Source organism: Lindgomyces ingoldianus (genome assembly GCF_010093535.1).
Source record: "Lindgomyces ingoldianus strain ATCC 200398 unplaced genomic scaffold BDR25scaffold_11, whole genome shotgun sequence".
In the NCBI taxonomy this organism is placed as follows: Eukaryota; Fungi; Ascomycota; class Dothideomycetes; order Pleosporales; family Lindgomycetaceae; genus Lindgomyces; species Lindgomyces ingoldianus.
In genome coordinates, this window is record NW_022985172.1 from 299,413 (window position 1) to 315,958 (window position 16,546).

The 16,546-nt window shown below is 48.8% G+C and overlaps 6 protein-coding genes across 6 annotated transcripts; 2 read left to right on the plus strand and 4 right to left on the minus strand.

Annotated features, from left to right (window-relative positions):
- Positions 1–88: 88 nt before the first annotated feature.
- BDR25DRAFT_13680 (uncharacterized protein) lies at positions 89–1,925 on the plus strand. Its single transcript, XM_033683881.1, has 4 exons — positions 89–240; positions 287–662; positions 710–775; positions 828–1,925. Exons 1-4 carry the CDS (start codon positions 127–129, stop codon positions 1,724–1,726), a joined length of 1,455 nt encoding a protein of 484 aa, XP_033549198.1. The 5' UTR covers positions 89–126; the 3' UTR covers positions 1,727–1,925.
- BDR25DRAFT_353395 (uncharacterized protein) lies at positions 1,771–2,936 on the minus strand (the record flags this gene model as incomplete). The annotated part of the gene is made up of 8 exons (XM_033695160.1): positions 1,771–1,843; positions 1,883–1,992; positions 2,034–2,157; positions 2,337–2,421; positions 2,484–2,562; positions 2,626–2,730; positions 2,771–2,789; positions 2,827–2,936. The coding sequence occupies 8 exons, from the start codon at positions 2,934–2,936 to the stop codon at positions 1,771–1,773; spliced, it is 705 nt and encodes a 234-aa protein (XP_033549199.1).
- A 367-nt stretch (positions 2,937–3,303) lies between these two features.
- On the minus strand, positions 3,304–4,145 carry BDR25DRAFT_366358 (beta-1,4-endoglucanase; the record flags this gene model as incomplete). The annotated part of the gene is made up of 3 exons (XM_033696949.1): positions 3,304–3,434; positions 3,482–3,887; positions 3,941–4,145. The coding sequence occupies 3 exons, from the start codon at positions 4,143–4,145 to the stop codon at positions 3,356–3,358; spliced, it is 690 nt and encodes a 229-aa protein (XP_033549200.1). The 3' UTR covers positions 3,304–3,355.
- Positions 4,146–5,941: 1,796 nt separating this feature from the next.
- Positions 5,942–9,642, minus strand: BDR25DRAFT_341809 (uncharacterized protein; the record flags this gene model as incomplete). The annotated part of the gene is made up of 5 exons (XM_033693645.1): positions 5,942–8,547; positions 8,595–8,820; positions 8,864–8,992; positions 9,057–9,441; positions 9,488–9,642. 5 exons carry the CDS (start codon positions 9,640–9,642, stop codon positions 5,942–5,944), a joined length of 3,501 nt encoding a protein of 1,166 aa, XP_033549201.1.
- A 611-nt stretch (positions 9,643–10,253) lies between these two features.
- On the plus strand, positions 10,254–10,965 carry BDR25DRAFT_366377 (uncharacterized protein). The gene has a single exon (XM_033696950.1). The coding sequence runs from the start codon at positions 10,472–10,474 to the stop codon at positions 10,763–10,765; it is 294 nt and encodes a 97-aa protein (XP_033549202.1). The 5' UTR covers positions 10,254–10,471; the 3' UTR covers positions 10,766–10,965.
- A 1,458-nt stretch (positions 10,966–12,423) lies between these two features.
- BDR25DRAFT_353400 (uncharacterized protein) lies at positions 12,424–16,531 on the minus strand (the record flags this gene model as incomplete). The annotated part of the gene is made up of 24 exons (XM_033695161.1): positions 12,424–12,819; positions 12,884–12,904; positions 12,943–12,982; positions 13,053–13,105; positions 13,144–13,255; positions 13,311–13,368; positions 13,448–13,601; positions 13,664–13,712; positions 13,747–13,962; positions 14,016–14,189; positions 14,263–14,313; positions 14,346–14,516; positions 14,578–14,673; positions 14,706–14,888; positions 14,927–15,110; positions 15,155–15,240; positions 15,275–15,482; positions 15,537–15,583; positions 15,618–15,638; positions 15,684–15,800; positions 15,829–15,937; positions 15,999–16,226; positions 16,275–16,342; positions 16,374–16,531. The coding sequence occupies 24 exons, from the start codon at positions 16,529–16,531 to the stop codon at positions 12,424–12,426; spliced, it is 3,000 nt and encodes a 999-aa protein (XP_033549203.1).
- Between the last annotated feature and the right edge of the window lie 15 nt (positions 16,532–16,546).

Consider the following 16,546-nt stretch of genomic DNA (forward strand, 5'->3'; position numbering starts at 1 on the left):
AGACCACGTGATGAGAGCTGCGCCCTAGTGCTGAAGAATATATAAGCGGGAGGTGGTTGCCCTTGCGATCCTGGCTTGCGTCTAGCTACGCCTCCCTTTTTCGACGACATCTACACTCCGCCTAGAATGGCGAACATTTATTCTCTCTCTACCGAGCTACTGCGGTTAATTTTCATTCATTGTAGCATAGCTGATAAAGCAAGCCTCTCTCAAACATGTCGTTTGCTGCATGTGATTATTGTATCATCCCAATCCTTGTCTATGTTCATAGGACTAACATGTCTAGATACCTGAAGTGTACCGGTGCATTGATCTAAGTACCCATAATCTTGATGAAAAATGCAGGCCAATGCGGTATCTCTCGGAATACGCGCTTGTTCCACCAGATTTTGTGGAGAAGGAGCGACCGAGGTTCGAAATAGAAATGTTTGAGAGACAAAGGCTGTTCATCCGGACGATTATTGAACGCCCCGAATACGGAAAGAATGTACGGAAGCTATTCTGGACGGTCATGGACTCTCATGACTCTTGGGGCTCCGAGGATTTTGGAATCTATTGGGAGGATGAAAATGGTGAGCCCAGCGACGAATATGGCTATAGTGGTGGCAACCAGGATGAATTTGAAGATGATGAGGAGCGCCCTATGTACGTTCCGGAAGATGGTAGGCTTATCACTGAAGGCAATAGCGAGGGGCTGACCCTGTCCAAGAGCCTCTTTGGCGAACTTTTGCAAGTTTTACAGGGGTGGTGAGTGTGGATATCTGCTGGATAAGGTATGTGAACATTCCGCCCCTTGAATTAAATCTTACGACTTATGATCCATATACTCTGGCGAGAGATCACACCTCCACCGCCGTTATTTCCTTCGGCCACTTCTATACGATTAAGCGGCTGCATGACACGTGCCTTTGCAGAGATTCTTCTGGGGGGTGGATTGAATGCAGCTTCACTCAAGTCAGATCTCGAACAACTTGAGATACACAACCTGCTACAATTTTCGGAACCCGTACCCGGATATCAACAATCACTCCACCTACGAGATCTTAGTAAGCATGTTTCAAGTGAAAACTCTGGATGTAGGAGAACCAATGGTGGCAGGCCAATGGATGGCATTCTCGATATCCTTGCCGGTCGGTGTACTAGCCTCATGTCCCTGCGCATCACCACTTGGGGACCTCGGGAGAGTTGGTTGCTGGATGAAAAGATGACTAAAATTGACGACCAGCGGTATTTTTCATGGGGACAGTTTTTGAAGTCCGTGCGCCACACCTTGCAATACTTTTCATTCGAACAAGGTGACAATAACAACGAGTTTATCGGAGACCGTCGTGGGCGTCGGCCTCACCAGCAGCACAGACCCATGGACCAGCTTTTCGTGCGTTGGATCCTTCCTGTGCTACTGGAAGGTCCGTGGCCTCGAATGAAGCGCATGGAAATAAGAGGAGTTGGGCGTTGGACCGAGAGCCCTAGACATATTGACACTCCTCTAAGCGAAGTTGAGAAGCGCAATCCGAATGCCATATACAAAATAAGGCCGTATGTGGACCACCTCGGACGTCAATATTATGAGGTCGAAGAAACCCATATTGCATTTACCGTGGAAGCAAAGCGGAAACTCCAAGCAGTGTTAGGAGATGAAGTGTACTTGGATATCGATGAAACAGCATCGAGAGACTATGAATGTTGTGAACAAATGAAAGACGGAATACCTGATATCTCAGACTGAGCTCTTAATACGGAATCCCGGCAACGGAAGTTGCTGACCGAGCATTAATGTGGACTTCGAAATTTCGCTAGTTGAGAATACTGAGCATCCGCTTCGAATTCTCGATAGGGACAGAGGCTAGAGTGAGCCTTCAGCATGTTGAGATGGAACTCTCACAAAGGCAGGCTGGGGTTGTGGATAGGCGAGTTAAACTTAGTGGTGAGAGCCATATGAGTGTATTGAGCGATAATATAAAGGTCTAGGAAGCTGAGTGTTCTCCGCGCTAACTTGATACTGGACGAGAGAGGAGCTAGCCCTAATAGATTACCAGTGCTGCGCATGGTTGCCGCATCACAAGGCGACAGGAATCGGTGACATCAACCACTCTATTTATTGAAGAATATGCGAGATCCTTGGTTTCAGGTGAAGGGCACGTGACACTTGATTCGGAACTGCGGTTGACATGGATGTCGTGAGTGTAATGTTGGTTCTAGCAAAAGTTAAAGCAGATATTTGTGTATACTCTCTATCAAAATTGTTATCCTTCAAACCCCCTCTCCCTCTAACTTCCTCTTATTGCTCTAATGTCTCCCTAAAGCTGTAGGAAGATATCTAGGAAAATTTCGCAAACTTTCGGCGACAGTACTCTAGGGGGCAGCTCGTGATACTAGACTCGTTACGAGCGAGACTGAAAAGAAAGTTGTGTAAATACATGGCTGATGCATGGCATAAGGTCCCCATGAGAGGCAACAGTGAGAAGAGGTGTAAGCGCACTGACCTTCAAGAATTAAGATTTTCCATATCGCAGGTAGTGGAGCCGGAGAGAGTTGAAAGTTAAAGACCCAAGTCCGTGGGCTCTATCTTTGCTTTGCGTCAGATTACGGTGAGTCTCCGACCGTTCACCACGCCTCATAGGTGACTGTGGCACCGTATTCGGATATAGAATCGGGAACCGCTAATGAATAATAGATGTAACCGTCCCCAATGCGATACCCCATCCTTTCGAGGAGTTTGTGCCTACATACCTAGTTCTTCTCCATTTAGATCGAGTACGCGTTATCATACTAATTTCTGTTTGCCATATCTAAAACAATCGCAGGAATATGTTTTTTGTCGTTCACTTTCGCGGATTACCCCCTTGCATACGCTGGAGTCCAAAGGGAGAAATGGTTGCTAGGTTCCACCACATTTCTTCGGTTACCCTAGACGGTAATAAGAAATTTGGGAACATTCAAGAAGTTTCATAAAGCGGGTATTACATTGATTACATTACAATGGAGGAAACCTAAATATAAAGAAAGTAGACAAGGGGGAGAAGTTGTACTACGTGCATAGGGATTTATGGAGATGTAGGTACATGAACTAGGTAGATCATGCATTGACGCAAATAATATGAGTCCCTTTGGTAGTGTAGTTAACTCTTTCTCGCTTTCGCGTTGAGTTAAAAATGACGGCACCTAGGACCTCGTGGAAGTAGCCCTCAAGATGTTGGTTCAGAACTTGCATCCCCATATTATCACATGATTACGTAAAGGCGGCGGTCATTATGAAATGTTCACTGATAGTGACTGTATATGCAGATGCTATGCCATTGAGATGTGGTAAAGAAGTACTAGGATTAGGGAGACATGCCCGTAGTTGTTACTCCACTCAGCCGGACCAGACAGCTGGGCCGGGGCTGACGTACTTGAAGCTAGTGTCCCAGATGTTCTTAGAAAAGATCGCATCGCTAATATCCGTTAGTCTACGAAGCTGCGAAAAAGGAAATCTACTAACCTAGACTTATAGGCACCCGGGAACGAGACACCGCTTGGATTGGCACTTCCACCACCAACAACATTGATCTGGAAGCACGATACGTATGGCTGAGGGTTTCCAGCTCCGGCATGAAGGGCAATGGCCTCAGCTCGGACGAGGTAGTTCCCAGAGGCGAGAGACTTTGGAACTACGAAGGACTTCTTGCCGCAGTTGGCATTCAAGATCTCAGTGCCCCACGACGCTGTAGTACCGGTGTAACCGTCCTCCGCAACCTTGAACCAAGAAGCGGATGAAGCAGTCTTCGCATCAGCAACCTTGGCCATGTAGACCATGACTGGGCCGTAATGCTGCCCACCAATAGCGGGGTCTTTGCACGAGCGTGCCCCTGGCTGCTGGTGCATCTCGACGGAGAGGCTGCTACCGGCTGTGAAAGCTGATAAGCATTTTGCTAAAGTTGGGAGCTGAGATGGTGTTTACCCTGTACTTCACACACGCTCGCAGCAGCGGCCGGGCTGCGTCCGCAGAACATATCAGCGTTTGTAATGCCTGCGATGGGAGTGTTGTCTTTGACCACTCGGGTGCAGTCGGTGATCTTGTCGGTAGTGCCGACCCACAGGTCCTGCCATGTAGCGTGTGCTGATACAGACGCAGCCGCAGCGAGGAGAATCGCAGCAGTCTTCATTCTGAAGTCGGTTTCCAAGGCGATTGATAATATGTACACGAGTGGAAGAAAGCAAAGCAGAGCTAGACAAAGACCAGATCGATGACAACGCGACGAGATCAACGACAAGCGTGCTCATTTTTATGGATTCGCATTAATTTACACGGCACAAAGCTGTCCGCCTCGGTTTGCGCCTGGCTGCCAAGTTCCAGCAGATTAATGCTGTTGTTTATTGTTGATTGTTTTACCCAGATCCGCCAGCCAGTCGGAACCCGGGCTCTGAATCCCGGGATGGTGTTGATGCCCATTGGAGTGCACGTTGGTTTTTCCCCTGAAACATTTCACGTCTATGTGCAAAACAATTCGCTTCGATTGATTTACTTAAAGAAGACCACAATATTATCCATATATGGTCGGTCGCGGTGAAGATGAGTTGTGGTGTTCACAGCTATTTGGTCAGATGCCACTACTTTCGTCTTGCGCGTATGTTCCGTTGAAGTTTTCTTGAGCTTGCTCGTATAGGCAAGGGTTGCAATGATTAATTTTGCGGGGAGCACGTGTGGGGGAGCCAAGGGAAATAGATGATATTTTCGTCAGCGGCGCATATAGAAAATTCATATATACACCCCAAGTAGAAGAAGGAGCAAGGCCAAGACGGGAAGAAAATAGTAATAGGCAGCAAACGAAGCCTGTAGAGCAGCTATAGGTGAATTGCGCAATCGGCTCGGGCACGAATCTCCCGGATTTCGAAAGCAAGATATATTGAAATGCTGAACGGAGAGTTCTCCGCAAATAGAAGTCGCGATTCACAGGAGGCCGTGTCATCGTCGCCACCAAGCATAGGGGCGAACATAAGTAAATCACGGTAAATGGGTTAGCCTGTATCGTATACTATACAGTGGACGAAGATTTTGGCTTGGAAGATGCAACTAGTAGGGTGAATCATTGTGGGAAACGCAAATAGTTTGTGAGAGGTTGAGAATCTATGTAAAATACCTGGCGTGACCCAGCCAACCTCTTTGATGGTGCTCAGCACTGTAGAAATTTCTTAATTCTGGGCTGAAAAAAGCAAAAATATACAGCAGTAGGTATTTGCTAGTAGTTACCTACCTAACTACTACTTCGCCGGTTCCAAGGTTGTCTATCGAAGATCGAACGGGGCTCAGACTGAACACAAAGACCCTAAATTTTTCTGTTTCCAGAAAGCAGGAGATAGTAATTATACCCCTTACGGAACCGGATTGAGATCTAATTTACTACAGCGACTGGGTCACCTAACACCGCGAACGTGGGCGGGTTTTGGTGGCGCGGCGTGGAAGCGCCAGGATATCGTGGCTTCTACGGATTATAGCAGCAGGCCAGTATGCGGCATTAATGTTGACCACCCGTTAAGTGGGGCAGAAATGTGAATAACGCACTGTCGGCACTGCTAAGAATCTGATACTCTTCGTCCATAGTTGCAATGAAGGCTGAGCCATCTTCAATTGCTGAACGGTCAGGGAAGTCCTCTGGCCGGCCATCGCAGGGGGATCACTAGAATGCTTGAGAAGGAGAAGCTGATGGAGGCTGACGGCAACTGGGTTCAGCCCAGCACGCTGAGCAACTCGGCGGAAGCGATTTTGGGCAACACGTGGCTATGTCTCCGTCGCCGACAACCATAATACTGAAGCCAACATCTGGCCACCTTCGAGTTTCAATTAATCGTTGATGCCTCCACTGACCGACAACAATCCGTTCGGGCAAGCCCCTCGAGCTATCACACTCTTTAAAACTGGACAAGTCTCTTCCTTAAATATCGATCAGGCTCTTTACGACGTCTATGTACTCTCTGCATGCTTTCGTAGCAAGCTCAGTATAGCTTCCTCATTTACCCAAGGCTTAATTTTCATAACCAACTGTCCGTCGCGGCCACGTGTCAAAGCTGAGAGTGGATTAATTCTGCCTTCACAGATCAAAAGGCGGCACATCTCAACATCGCCAAGCTGCAAAGCGACCTGCAAGGGGTCCTGCTGCTCTTCCACAATGTAGCCATTCCCATTGGCGTCGGCATACGAAAGTAGTATTCTGGCCGACTCGTACCGGTCCTGTGAAGCCGAGCTGCTGTTAATAATCCGCGTGAGGGCCGTGTTCCCCTGATTGTCAATCTGATAAATAGCCATCTGTAGACCGGGGACCAAAAGGCGGAACATCGCTGGGTTGCAGCGTCCCGATGCCATATGCAGAACGTTCTCACCATGGGAGTTTAGGTACTCAAGGTGCGCTTCAAAGCCTTCTTCCTCGAGCAAATACTCTACTACACCAACATGGTTTCCCAATACAGCCTCCCCGATCGATTGAAAGCCACGCAGCAATTCAGTCCTAAGATCTGCCTTTTGCTGCGCTTGATTTAGCAAACGCTGGATAACGGGCAAACAGCCGGCTCGAGCAGCGGTGCATAAAAGCTCACTGCCCCATTGCTCCTCAACGAGTGTGTCCGACACACAATCGACCAGGTCGAAAGCCACTTCCCAATTATCATGGCGCGGCCCAAAATCGGCCCATCGTTTTATAATGAGTCCGAAAAATTCAAGGTTACGAAGCTGGTGGCTGACTTGGCTTTCCAAGAAGAGCATCCTGAGCCTGGACAAATCACCCCACTGCAGAATTTGATCAGCCGCCCGTATGGCTGGGAATGGGAGGTACTTGGCCGTGCCGAAGTTCGAGTTCTTAAGTATATCGCGGAGGATAGCATCGGAGCCATAAAGCGAGGTGATGCTGAGAGGATCATACAAATGACTGTCAAACTCAAACCTGGCCTTGATTGTGCAGCCTGGGCGACAGTTCTGATTGATCCAATTGTGAAGCCGAGTTGAACCCGCATGACATAGACTCTCTATCTTTGCTAGTGATGGAAGGGTTCCATTCTCGATCGCGCCGAAATGCTTGACCCAATGGCTTGCTGCGTAAACGAAGAATTCACCGAAGCCCCGCTCGGTCGGATCATAGCGTATCATAGTCTCTTCCCAGGTTTCCCATGTGCAATACCGATCGTACTCGAATGTCTCTCTGTCGTTGAATAGGTCGATTTCTTGGGGAAGCTCATTGATTGCAATTTGCTCTCCAGAAAACAAGGGGCAGCTCCCAATTTCATCTAGTAGGAGATATTCAATGCAAATATCTAATATGAACGCCTCTAGATTCTCGATGTGAGGAGGCGTGATTGCTTGATCGGGTGCTGTTGATGTAGCGGAGCTCTGCAGACGAGGCCATTCCCATGTAATAAATTCCCTCACTGATTGGTGTGCGAGTTGGACTTGGCGTTTTTTTACATCAGTGAAGTCGATGCGAGTGATGAAGGGGTGAATCAGACTCATCACCCTTTGATGGTCTACTAGCTGGCCAAGTGCAGTCACGGTGGTGACTTCATGTTGAACTGCAGCAAGCGCCACAGCCCATGCGAGCTCTTGTATGCTTAGAGGTCTACACGCAACAGCGAGAAGCTTCAAAGCCAGAACGGAAAGCTCTCGATTCTCAGGATCATTTGAAGAGCTTCGTGAAAGCAAACTGACGTATAGGTTTGAGAGCTGCCCGGGCAAAGGTATCTCGTCTAGAAAAAGTCGCATCGGGCCAAGCGCTCTAATTTTACGAACTTCAATGAGCTCAACTACCATCTTCGTCCATATGGCACTTCGTTGCGCCAAACGAGAGAGTGTCTCTATGACAAGCGCTCTGACATCTGCCGACAGATAGGACAATTGCCTCTCGACTGTATGACGAACGATGACGGCATCTCTCTGAGCGTCAGAGCTAATTTCAACCCTAAACGCTTCGTCAAGCTGTTCAAGAATCTCTTCTTCGGGGCGGGAAGAAAGCGCGATTTTGAGACGTGGAGTCTTCTGCGATAAATTTTTCAACAGTTTGAGAACGGTCGTACGTGATTCTCTATCGCACTCGTCGAGCCCATCGATAACGATGAAGAGTGGGCGATCCAGTGTTTTCAAAACCTTTTCCAGGAACTCTTCCAGTTTCCTTGTGTTTGTTGCTGGCTGAAGGAGTCCAGTGGCCTGGTTTTCTTTATACCATTCGTAGAATGTTTTCTTCAGACCAGAAAGCTGCTCAAGGAGCGCTAGAATCAATGCAGAGAATATGTGGACGGCTTGGCCCGTCTCGTCGTCTCGGCAGTAGTAATAGCATATCTTGGGCTGAGGTAGTTGGTGCTCATTTCTTCGACGCAGCTCGTCTACAAGGAATGCCATTGCAACCGTTTTTCCACTGCCCATCTCACCAAGAATCACTAACGACTGCGAATTGGGGGCACGAAACCAGTTGGTGAAGTTTGGGTGTGAGAGCAGGAATTCACAAGCCTCATCAGTTCGAAGATCCTGCAAACGTGAATGGTATCGACTCTGCAGCTTCATCTTGCCACTATCAAGCCACCTGGCAACTGAGGTTCTATAAGTTTGTGTCCAACAAGCGAGTTAATGAGCTTACTTTCACGGTCGTAGAGCATGGTCTTAATGTCCTCAACGATCTCCCATGTTGCCTTTTCCACAAGTTTTCGAAGAGTATCAGCATGTTTCAAGAACTCTTGGACAATGTTTGGCAAACGGTCGGTCTCCAAAATCATCTTCATTGCCAATTTGGCTCCTCTCCTGGTGAGAATTTCGTGTGCGACTTGGTAAAATTCTAAAATTTTCTGGTACACAGGCACGAGCGCCTAGAAATATTAGAAAGAAATTACATAATTCAACGTAGATTACCTTGTGGACGTCTGTCCTGCTGGCTCTCTGGCCCAGTGTATCACAGTCGTCAATGTAAGAGATCTGTTCCAGCATTTCCCCAATTTGTCTTGCAAACTCCAAGTCAGCGGTTGCGAAGCTTATGGCAATCTGTGTTGAGACAAGTCAGTAATCTCGACATACTCATTCCCATAATCCGGTACAACGAACTTACAGCTGTCACACTTCTGACCACCCCAATAACAGTTGTCGCTACTGGCTCCATAGTGCTCAGTGGAGATGCTAGGTCTAACGCCAGCTTGAACCTTTCGAGCGGTATTTGTATAGAGCGTAGGTATGCCACACCGCGTACGAAGGCCGAATCCTTAGAAGCCTCTTTGTCCAACTCCTCAAGTTCCTTGAAAAGCTGCGCGGCATTGCTGCCTACGAGAATAGCAACGTCTATGTCTTTACCTAGACTCTCGACTGCTTCACGATAGGCTGCGCTCCAAAGATCTGAGGTGACAGCCACACTGCTAATGTCATCACCTACGGACGACCGATTGGTGGAATTCTCTATAGACGCGTCGTCTGCTTGATTGGATGGTTGCGGGTTGGTACTACTTTCTTCTTAGCAAAATTAGTTAGACAAGATATAACACTTACTTGTGTACCACGTTTGCGGCTCTACCGGTTTTTTGAGGTGATTGAGCACTGGTATCGTCCGAATGAGGCCGATTTTTACGGCGAAACCGATTCAGCCGTAGGGACAGCCCGCGCCGGAAGCGGCCACTATGCGTGGATGAAGAGGAAGATGCCATAGTGATGAAGAAATCTGGGTGTTCTCGAGCTGGCTATGTATCTGGGTACCCTCACGAGACAGGGCGAGCCGTAGTTGAACGATATGCGGGGGAATGAAGGCATCTGCACATTCTAGTAGCCCCTTGGTGTTGGCCCCCAAGAAGAGCAACTGCATCGCCGCTGGTCTGATTGGGTGAGTCTGATTGGAGGCGCATACGGATCTGTAAGGATAATTTCTTTTGACTGACTAAAAATTGGTTCAGCATAGCCACCACTGCCGCTCTAACGTGAGAGATCTCATTTAGAAGAGCCGACAAGAGCAAGTTTTGAAGATTGCTCTAGCATTTCTGATGCTTGGAGCAGTCACCAGAGAACTCCGGCCCCGGTACAAAACTTGTGGGTTGCAGGCAGCCTCTGGCTAACCCCTGCCCACCACAGGCACTTGATGTGTACGTGGACGAATCAAACGTCCGCTTACTAATGGGTCATTTTTGGGGTGTCTCTCCGCGACTGCGACAGTCGAGAAACTTTCTCTCTGCGTCGCCAACATCGGATCGTCATGGATCCAAAAAATGCGTCCACTCAAACCTCGATAAAGCCGTTCTATTCCTCGCAGCCTGCAAGCTCAGCTACGGTCACTTTTCTCGACTTGCCTAAAGGGATTCGCAACACAATCTACAGAGAAGTACTCGTTCTACTGCATCCACTCTATCTTTTCCAAGAGCCAGGTTCTCGAGTAGAGAGCTTTGCGCCTGAGAGGCCTATGCGGTGGCTTGGATTGCTCTCCTCTAACCAACAAATAAACAATGAAGCTAGAGCATTGCTCTACAGAATGAACCACTTCCATCCATGGATATCACGCAGCAACAAGTCGGCCTCCTGCAATCCTTCTTAAACTGCATTGGGCGTGCCAATGCAGCTTCAATATCACATCTTTGCATCAACTTCCCGGTCGCAGACAGTATAGATGGCCAATCAGGAACAGTCCGGCTTAGGGACGACTGCCTACGGAGTTTGAAGCTTCTCCAAGACCAGTGTTCCAATTTATCAACTCTAGAAACACTTGTCCACTACAAAAACTCCAGCTTCTTTAGAAATTCAGACAATTTTGTCCGAGAGGCATTGTCACAAATTGACGCCTAATTACAAGTGATCCCTTCACTAAAAAGGATCATTGTCAGATTCATAGACTATAATACAGTCCCAACGACTTCGGCAAAGGAATTCGTACAAGAACTTGGAAGAGTAATTATGTCTGGCGGCTAAATTCAGTCCTAGCGTTGGACAGTGGAAGGAAGAGGGGGTCATAGTATCTGTCTCATTAGTGCGGTATGAAAGATTTGGTGGGGGCAGCTATTGACTTCTTCGGCTACGTATGCTCGGGGATGAGGGGATGTCTATCCTCAGACGCAAGCTAGAAATAAGGGGCAAAATGCTCGCGTTATATCATTCCATGAGAGAAGATAGGCTGTGAACTTTTGAAATAGAAACGCGAAAGCCGTCTGCCGCAGCGATAACTATATTTCTTGACATTCTTCCTCTCTCTTTAATTGAATCACACTCTGACTTTACGTCTTGTCTCTAAAAGGGGATGCGCACGTTAGGAGTCAGGGGCCACAGCGATTCGGTCAACGTAGTGCCTTCTCCCACGACCGAGTCCGCCTCGCCTCGGCGTCAGACGACAGGATATGAAACTTTTCGATAGTTGAAAGACAAGTTCCCGCTGCAAGGCGGCCCGTACGGCCCGTGCGGTCGACCTAATGTAGCGCCGGAGCCTCAACGGCGACCTCAAAGTCCTGAAACACCACCTCCAGCCTCACCCAAAGGACGCACAACGAAGCCGAGGGCAAAGGTGCTAGAAGCTCAGCAGTCGCTACGGACATGCACGATACTACGATGGGTGCGGGCGAGTACTGGAGCCACTGAATCGCAACTGTGGGAGAACGAAGGACCTCCCAGCGCTCTGCAATCGACGCAGCATGGACTGCCATTATTCCCTGCTGCACGCGTATCCGTCACTCTTGAACGTGTGAGAGGAAGCGCCGAGCAAGGAGATGTCTCTTCGCTGATGAACCACCCGGGGCCATTTCGCGTATTCGAGGGTTTGGTGCAGCTTAAGGCAGCAAGCAGCTGCAGCATTGAGGGTCAGAGTTGACGTCGTGCCTCCCGCTTCGAACGAACAACCTCACGCATTTAGCCCTCTCCGAACGAACCACTTCGCACATCTACTCCTCTCCCGCTTCAAGGACGAAAACTCAGGCAGCATGATTGGCCATGTGCGATGAGTCTCTCATTGTTCGATAGTCGCGATCGAACCGAACGACGATGAACAATAGGACCAGTAATAATCAGGGCATTTTTTGTGCGGGCGAGCTTGAAAATGAGGGAACTGTCGGCTAGCTGCCGTTAGATTTGATTTCTAGGCTTGCGCTATCTGGCCGTAGTTATCACGCTCGGTACCGTCACAAAGGTATCGTCCAGTCCGATACACGAACATGAAGGCATGGATAACTATGGGCGCTTGCGACCAGGCCCCACGCATCCCGTTCTGGTTTCTTGCTTCTTGTCTCCCCACAGGGTCCGACGACACACGAAACTGCAAGAAATGTCCCAACCCTTTCGCCATCGGTTTAAACTGGCTTGTGTGCGTCCAAAGAAAACCTCCTAACAACAGCCTTTCCAGTTGCCCGCATATATGTTGCGTCCTCGCACTCACTACGTCTAATGGTATTTTCGTATCTTTCTCACAGCAAAAGGGAGATGGGTAACTAGTAGACAGAAGGCAAAATTTCAAGACAGGTTTAAGAATCGACGGATGTCCTCCAGATCCCGGGGATGCCATTGAAGGTGTACAACCCACTAACGCTCAGACATGACCTAGCACGCGTGCTCGTAGCAAATATAACACTTCGTTGGGATTGTCCATGTGCTAGGGATATCATATTGAGTGGAGACATGAGCTGACAGCTCTTCGTAGCTTGCAGTGGGATAGCCGCAACGGTTCCACAAGCACTAATGTATCTTTTGGGTGAAATGTGAGCATCGACATGAGGAAAATAGCTCCCGGGAACTCTTCCATTTAGACTGGAAGTCACCGTCATTCCAAGTGCATACGTGAACCACTTCTTCTCGGTGATGCACCATTTCACCTTTGTTCTTTTTTGGAGCGACACCAACGCGAACACTAAATAAGGTGACTATTCATGCGACCGAGATGCTTTCTACTTCTGGTTTGTAACTAATCAAACAACAAGAGGCGACCATATACTCATCCAACCCTTTCTTGTCATCGGTACATCGACTATCTTACCTAATCTAACAATAGGGTATGCGAAGTGAGGCCTAGACGGTCGTGCCAGTCTTGAGAGAGACGTTCGACGAAAATTCCCGTAGAGGTTTGATCGTTTCCCCCAAAGAAGCCCTTGCTCACAGCTTCGCGGTCAAGTTCATATTGAGAGCGTGCTTAAAGATAACGAGATGGGGCTCGGGTGTCGGACTCGGGCATTAGGGAAGGCTTTCACCGAACGAGCTATTATCAAGAATGCCTCGCGATTCTCCAAAAGTGTTTTCCCCATTGGCCAGGTCAAATGCAAGGAGAAGCAGTCACTGGGCACATCTGCATCAGCGTACTGTCTTCGTAAAGAAGGACACGAGTACTACGGATTATAATCATAACCTAGCATTGAACAAAAAGAGAGGAGCAGGCTTAACCTTATTTCTCATCTCCTCTGCGATATTTGCGATTCCTCAAACGTACGTGGAGAGCAAAGCCCCTGAAGAAATGTGCTGTGAACACGAATAAGCTCCACATCTTTATAAAGCAACTCTTCATTACTCCATCTCCATGCTTCTGATTCCACGAGATCACCAGGTAGATTTCCCATATACGTGTACGAGAGAAGTATGGAATGGAGTTAAAGTCGAATGTGAGAATGATAGTTCTAGTACTCATCGCATTGCTAGAGAAATTCAGTGAGGTCTTTAGCAACATCCCCCGGTGGGAGAGGCTTTGGATGACACTTTATAGAGAGCCCTTCAGACGCTGGCAGGTCCTTCACGGAGACTATGTAAGCTTAGGAACAGTCTCAGGCTCGCGTACTGAAGCAGAACTTATAAGTTTGAACTTAATACTGTCAGCCTTGGTGTACCAATGTTCTATGTGCAGCTTTATCGCACGTTTCAGAGCACACAGATCGTTTGAAATCGTAGTTTCCGCAATCTTCTCATCCAGGACGCCAGAGTTACGAACAAGCCACTTAAGATATGACTTGATGCAACTGACTAGCGGCGCTTTGATGAAGGTTCCTTGAGGCTCATTAGAAGTACCCACTGCCACGAATCTGGGCAGCTTAGCGTCTCAAACTCCTAACCAAGAGTGCCTTACCGATTCTACTTGCTCATAGCTAGTTGGTAGGGCTTGAAGGCCGAAGGGATAAGATCTCGTTTGATAGAGTCGTGAGTAACTGCTGGTACTGGCTTTACCGCTCCCTGAGCTGCCTCTATGAGGTCAGCGTCGTATTTTCTAGGGTGCCTAATCTTCAGCCTTTTTGGCTTCATTGATGACGTGCTAGAAGAAACAGAGGATACATTTATGAATCAGTTAGAGGAAAAAGAAACAAAGTAGAAGCTGAGAACGAGACATGGGGGAAAACAGTGAGACACGGGCATGATTTGAAGCAAGGTTTTGCCTCCTTCTATTAAGGCAGCGATCTTTCGGCGTTACAGTGTCGCCACGTCGATGTACTGATGTTCGCGATACCGATTCCTGGTGTTGGGACCTGCGTTCATGTCTTGGGGGCGGGTGACTAACTTGCTCCAGGACCGTTTCCAGACCTCAGTAAATATGCCCGGAAACAGTTCCCCACCAAACGGTGGATGAGAAAGGAAGTAGATTCTGCTTGGTTCTATGGTCGTATGTGGCAGAGAAGGGAAATGCAATAATTATATCGTTCTACAAGCATATTGGAAGGTATCTGGAGGGAAAGATGTCTAAATATGCGGAACTTAGCGTTAAGGTTGCCTCAGATACCGCTGTGGGTTGAAGTCGCAGTCTTCTCTCACAGATCAGACGAAATCACGGTACCGAAAGTTGAGATGCCATGTGACATTTTCGGCTAAAATTAAGCTTAATCGATGCAACCTCGCAAAAGAATTCTCGATGTGTTCACCGCTTTTCGCGCAACTGCCCTCATTCCCACGACCAGCCACCAGATAATGAAACTTGCAATATCGAAAAATTGGTGCAGTCTTCATGCATGCATCCTGGCTTGAACCGAGGAGACCGAAGGACAATCAGTCATCGACAAAGATCCTAGTAGTTCTGCGTCACTTTCCAGTTTTCCACATAGTAAGGTATCAGCAGGTTCAGCATCATGATTGGAGGGGCGTATGGGAAAACGGTGAAGGTTCAGGGCTGGAATTTGCGATGTTCCATAGGGCTGAACAGGCAAGGCTGAGCCAACGTACCGGTCGCCAGTGAGAAGGTCAGCTTGCAATGTCCCCGCTTAGTACGTAGCTACATACATGTCTGACTCAGGAGAACGGTTATCTCGGTGCTGGTGTTGTGGTGGTCAGCTAGGGTGGTCTTCTTGGCGCTGCCACTCTGGGACTCCCTTTGGCTTCAGACGAGGTGGTGTCGACATATGCAGGCACCAGCGACGGAAACAGCCTAGCACGGAGTGTGGGTTCCGGGGCTTTGGAGAAGGTGAGACATTTCTTTCTCTTGGGTCGCTTTTCCACCGTCTTGCACCCAACAGTGAAAGCTCAGTTGCATTGCTTGGGTCGCAGTCATGAGATGTTATCGATAAGGGTGAGGCGGCAAAAGAAAGGTCGAATGGGAGCCATGAAGTTTCAGTAGCCGCTCATGAAGGTCGAGACCGTTTGTTGAATGCTGGCTGTCGCCATGTCTTATGACTCTGTGAATTTGTTAAAACGCCTATCACAGAGCGCTCAAAGGACACGCTTCACATCCTGTCATCTTTGACGCTTGCAGAACGACGCTTGGAGCAAGATAGATCTTGTTCAGATTCACAGGACGCTTAGGAAGAGCTGGATCCGGCACGTTTCGCGAACGCAGATCAGTAGGTGGAGTATCCGGGGTGAGCTAGGAACTTGAGATGAGTTTCGTAGTCTTCCAAGGAACAGCCACTTCGTCGCGGGAGCCGTAACGGCGCAGCGTCTCTTCGCATTAGTGCATTGCCGAGGACAAGAGAGACACTCTGCTCCAACTCATCTCTAGATCCTCCACCCTATGTTGCAGTTGGAGGTAAGAGAAGTCGGTCAGGCTGGCATCGGTGCTAGATGTATTGAGTTTAGCTCACCGCCCCCACGCCGATTCAGCATGGCTCATTGCTGGTTCCGAACGGCCACAGGCGACCCGTGGACTCGGCCTCCTGCTCGATAGGCCTCGCATGCTGCATGCGATGACTTTGAGGGGAGCCGATTGCTGGATATGCAAACATCTGCAGCTGGGTGTGGTTCGTTGCATTGTCTGGCTGTCCGCCCTTTGGATGGACGGGAAAGGTGGCCTGCGCTTCCAGAACCATCGGATACTCCGGGAGGCCCTGATTCGTCTGCCTGGGGTGAAGAGCGGGGGGTAGAGCGGCTGCGCCGAGGGACCTCTGCTGTCTGACCGCCCCGCTTAATTTCTCACTGGATGTGCTATTTCTGAAAACACCAGACGACTGAGGTTGTGCTGTCACGGGTGCGGCTGAGGACATTCTCCATCAACGCTCATCCATTTATTAAAGACAATTGAGCCCCCAATGGACGCCATCCAGCTTCAGCGCAACAGCCGCCCCCTGAGCGCCCGTATCCCTTATCGCACAGCTCAGGATTGACGATGGATTCGCAAATATCCAACTTTGACTTGGTAAACATCACCAGACCCCAATCGAAAGCACCCAGCATGAACCACGAAGCACC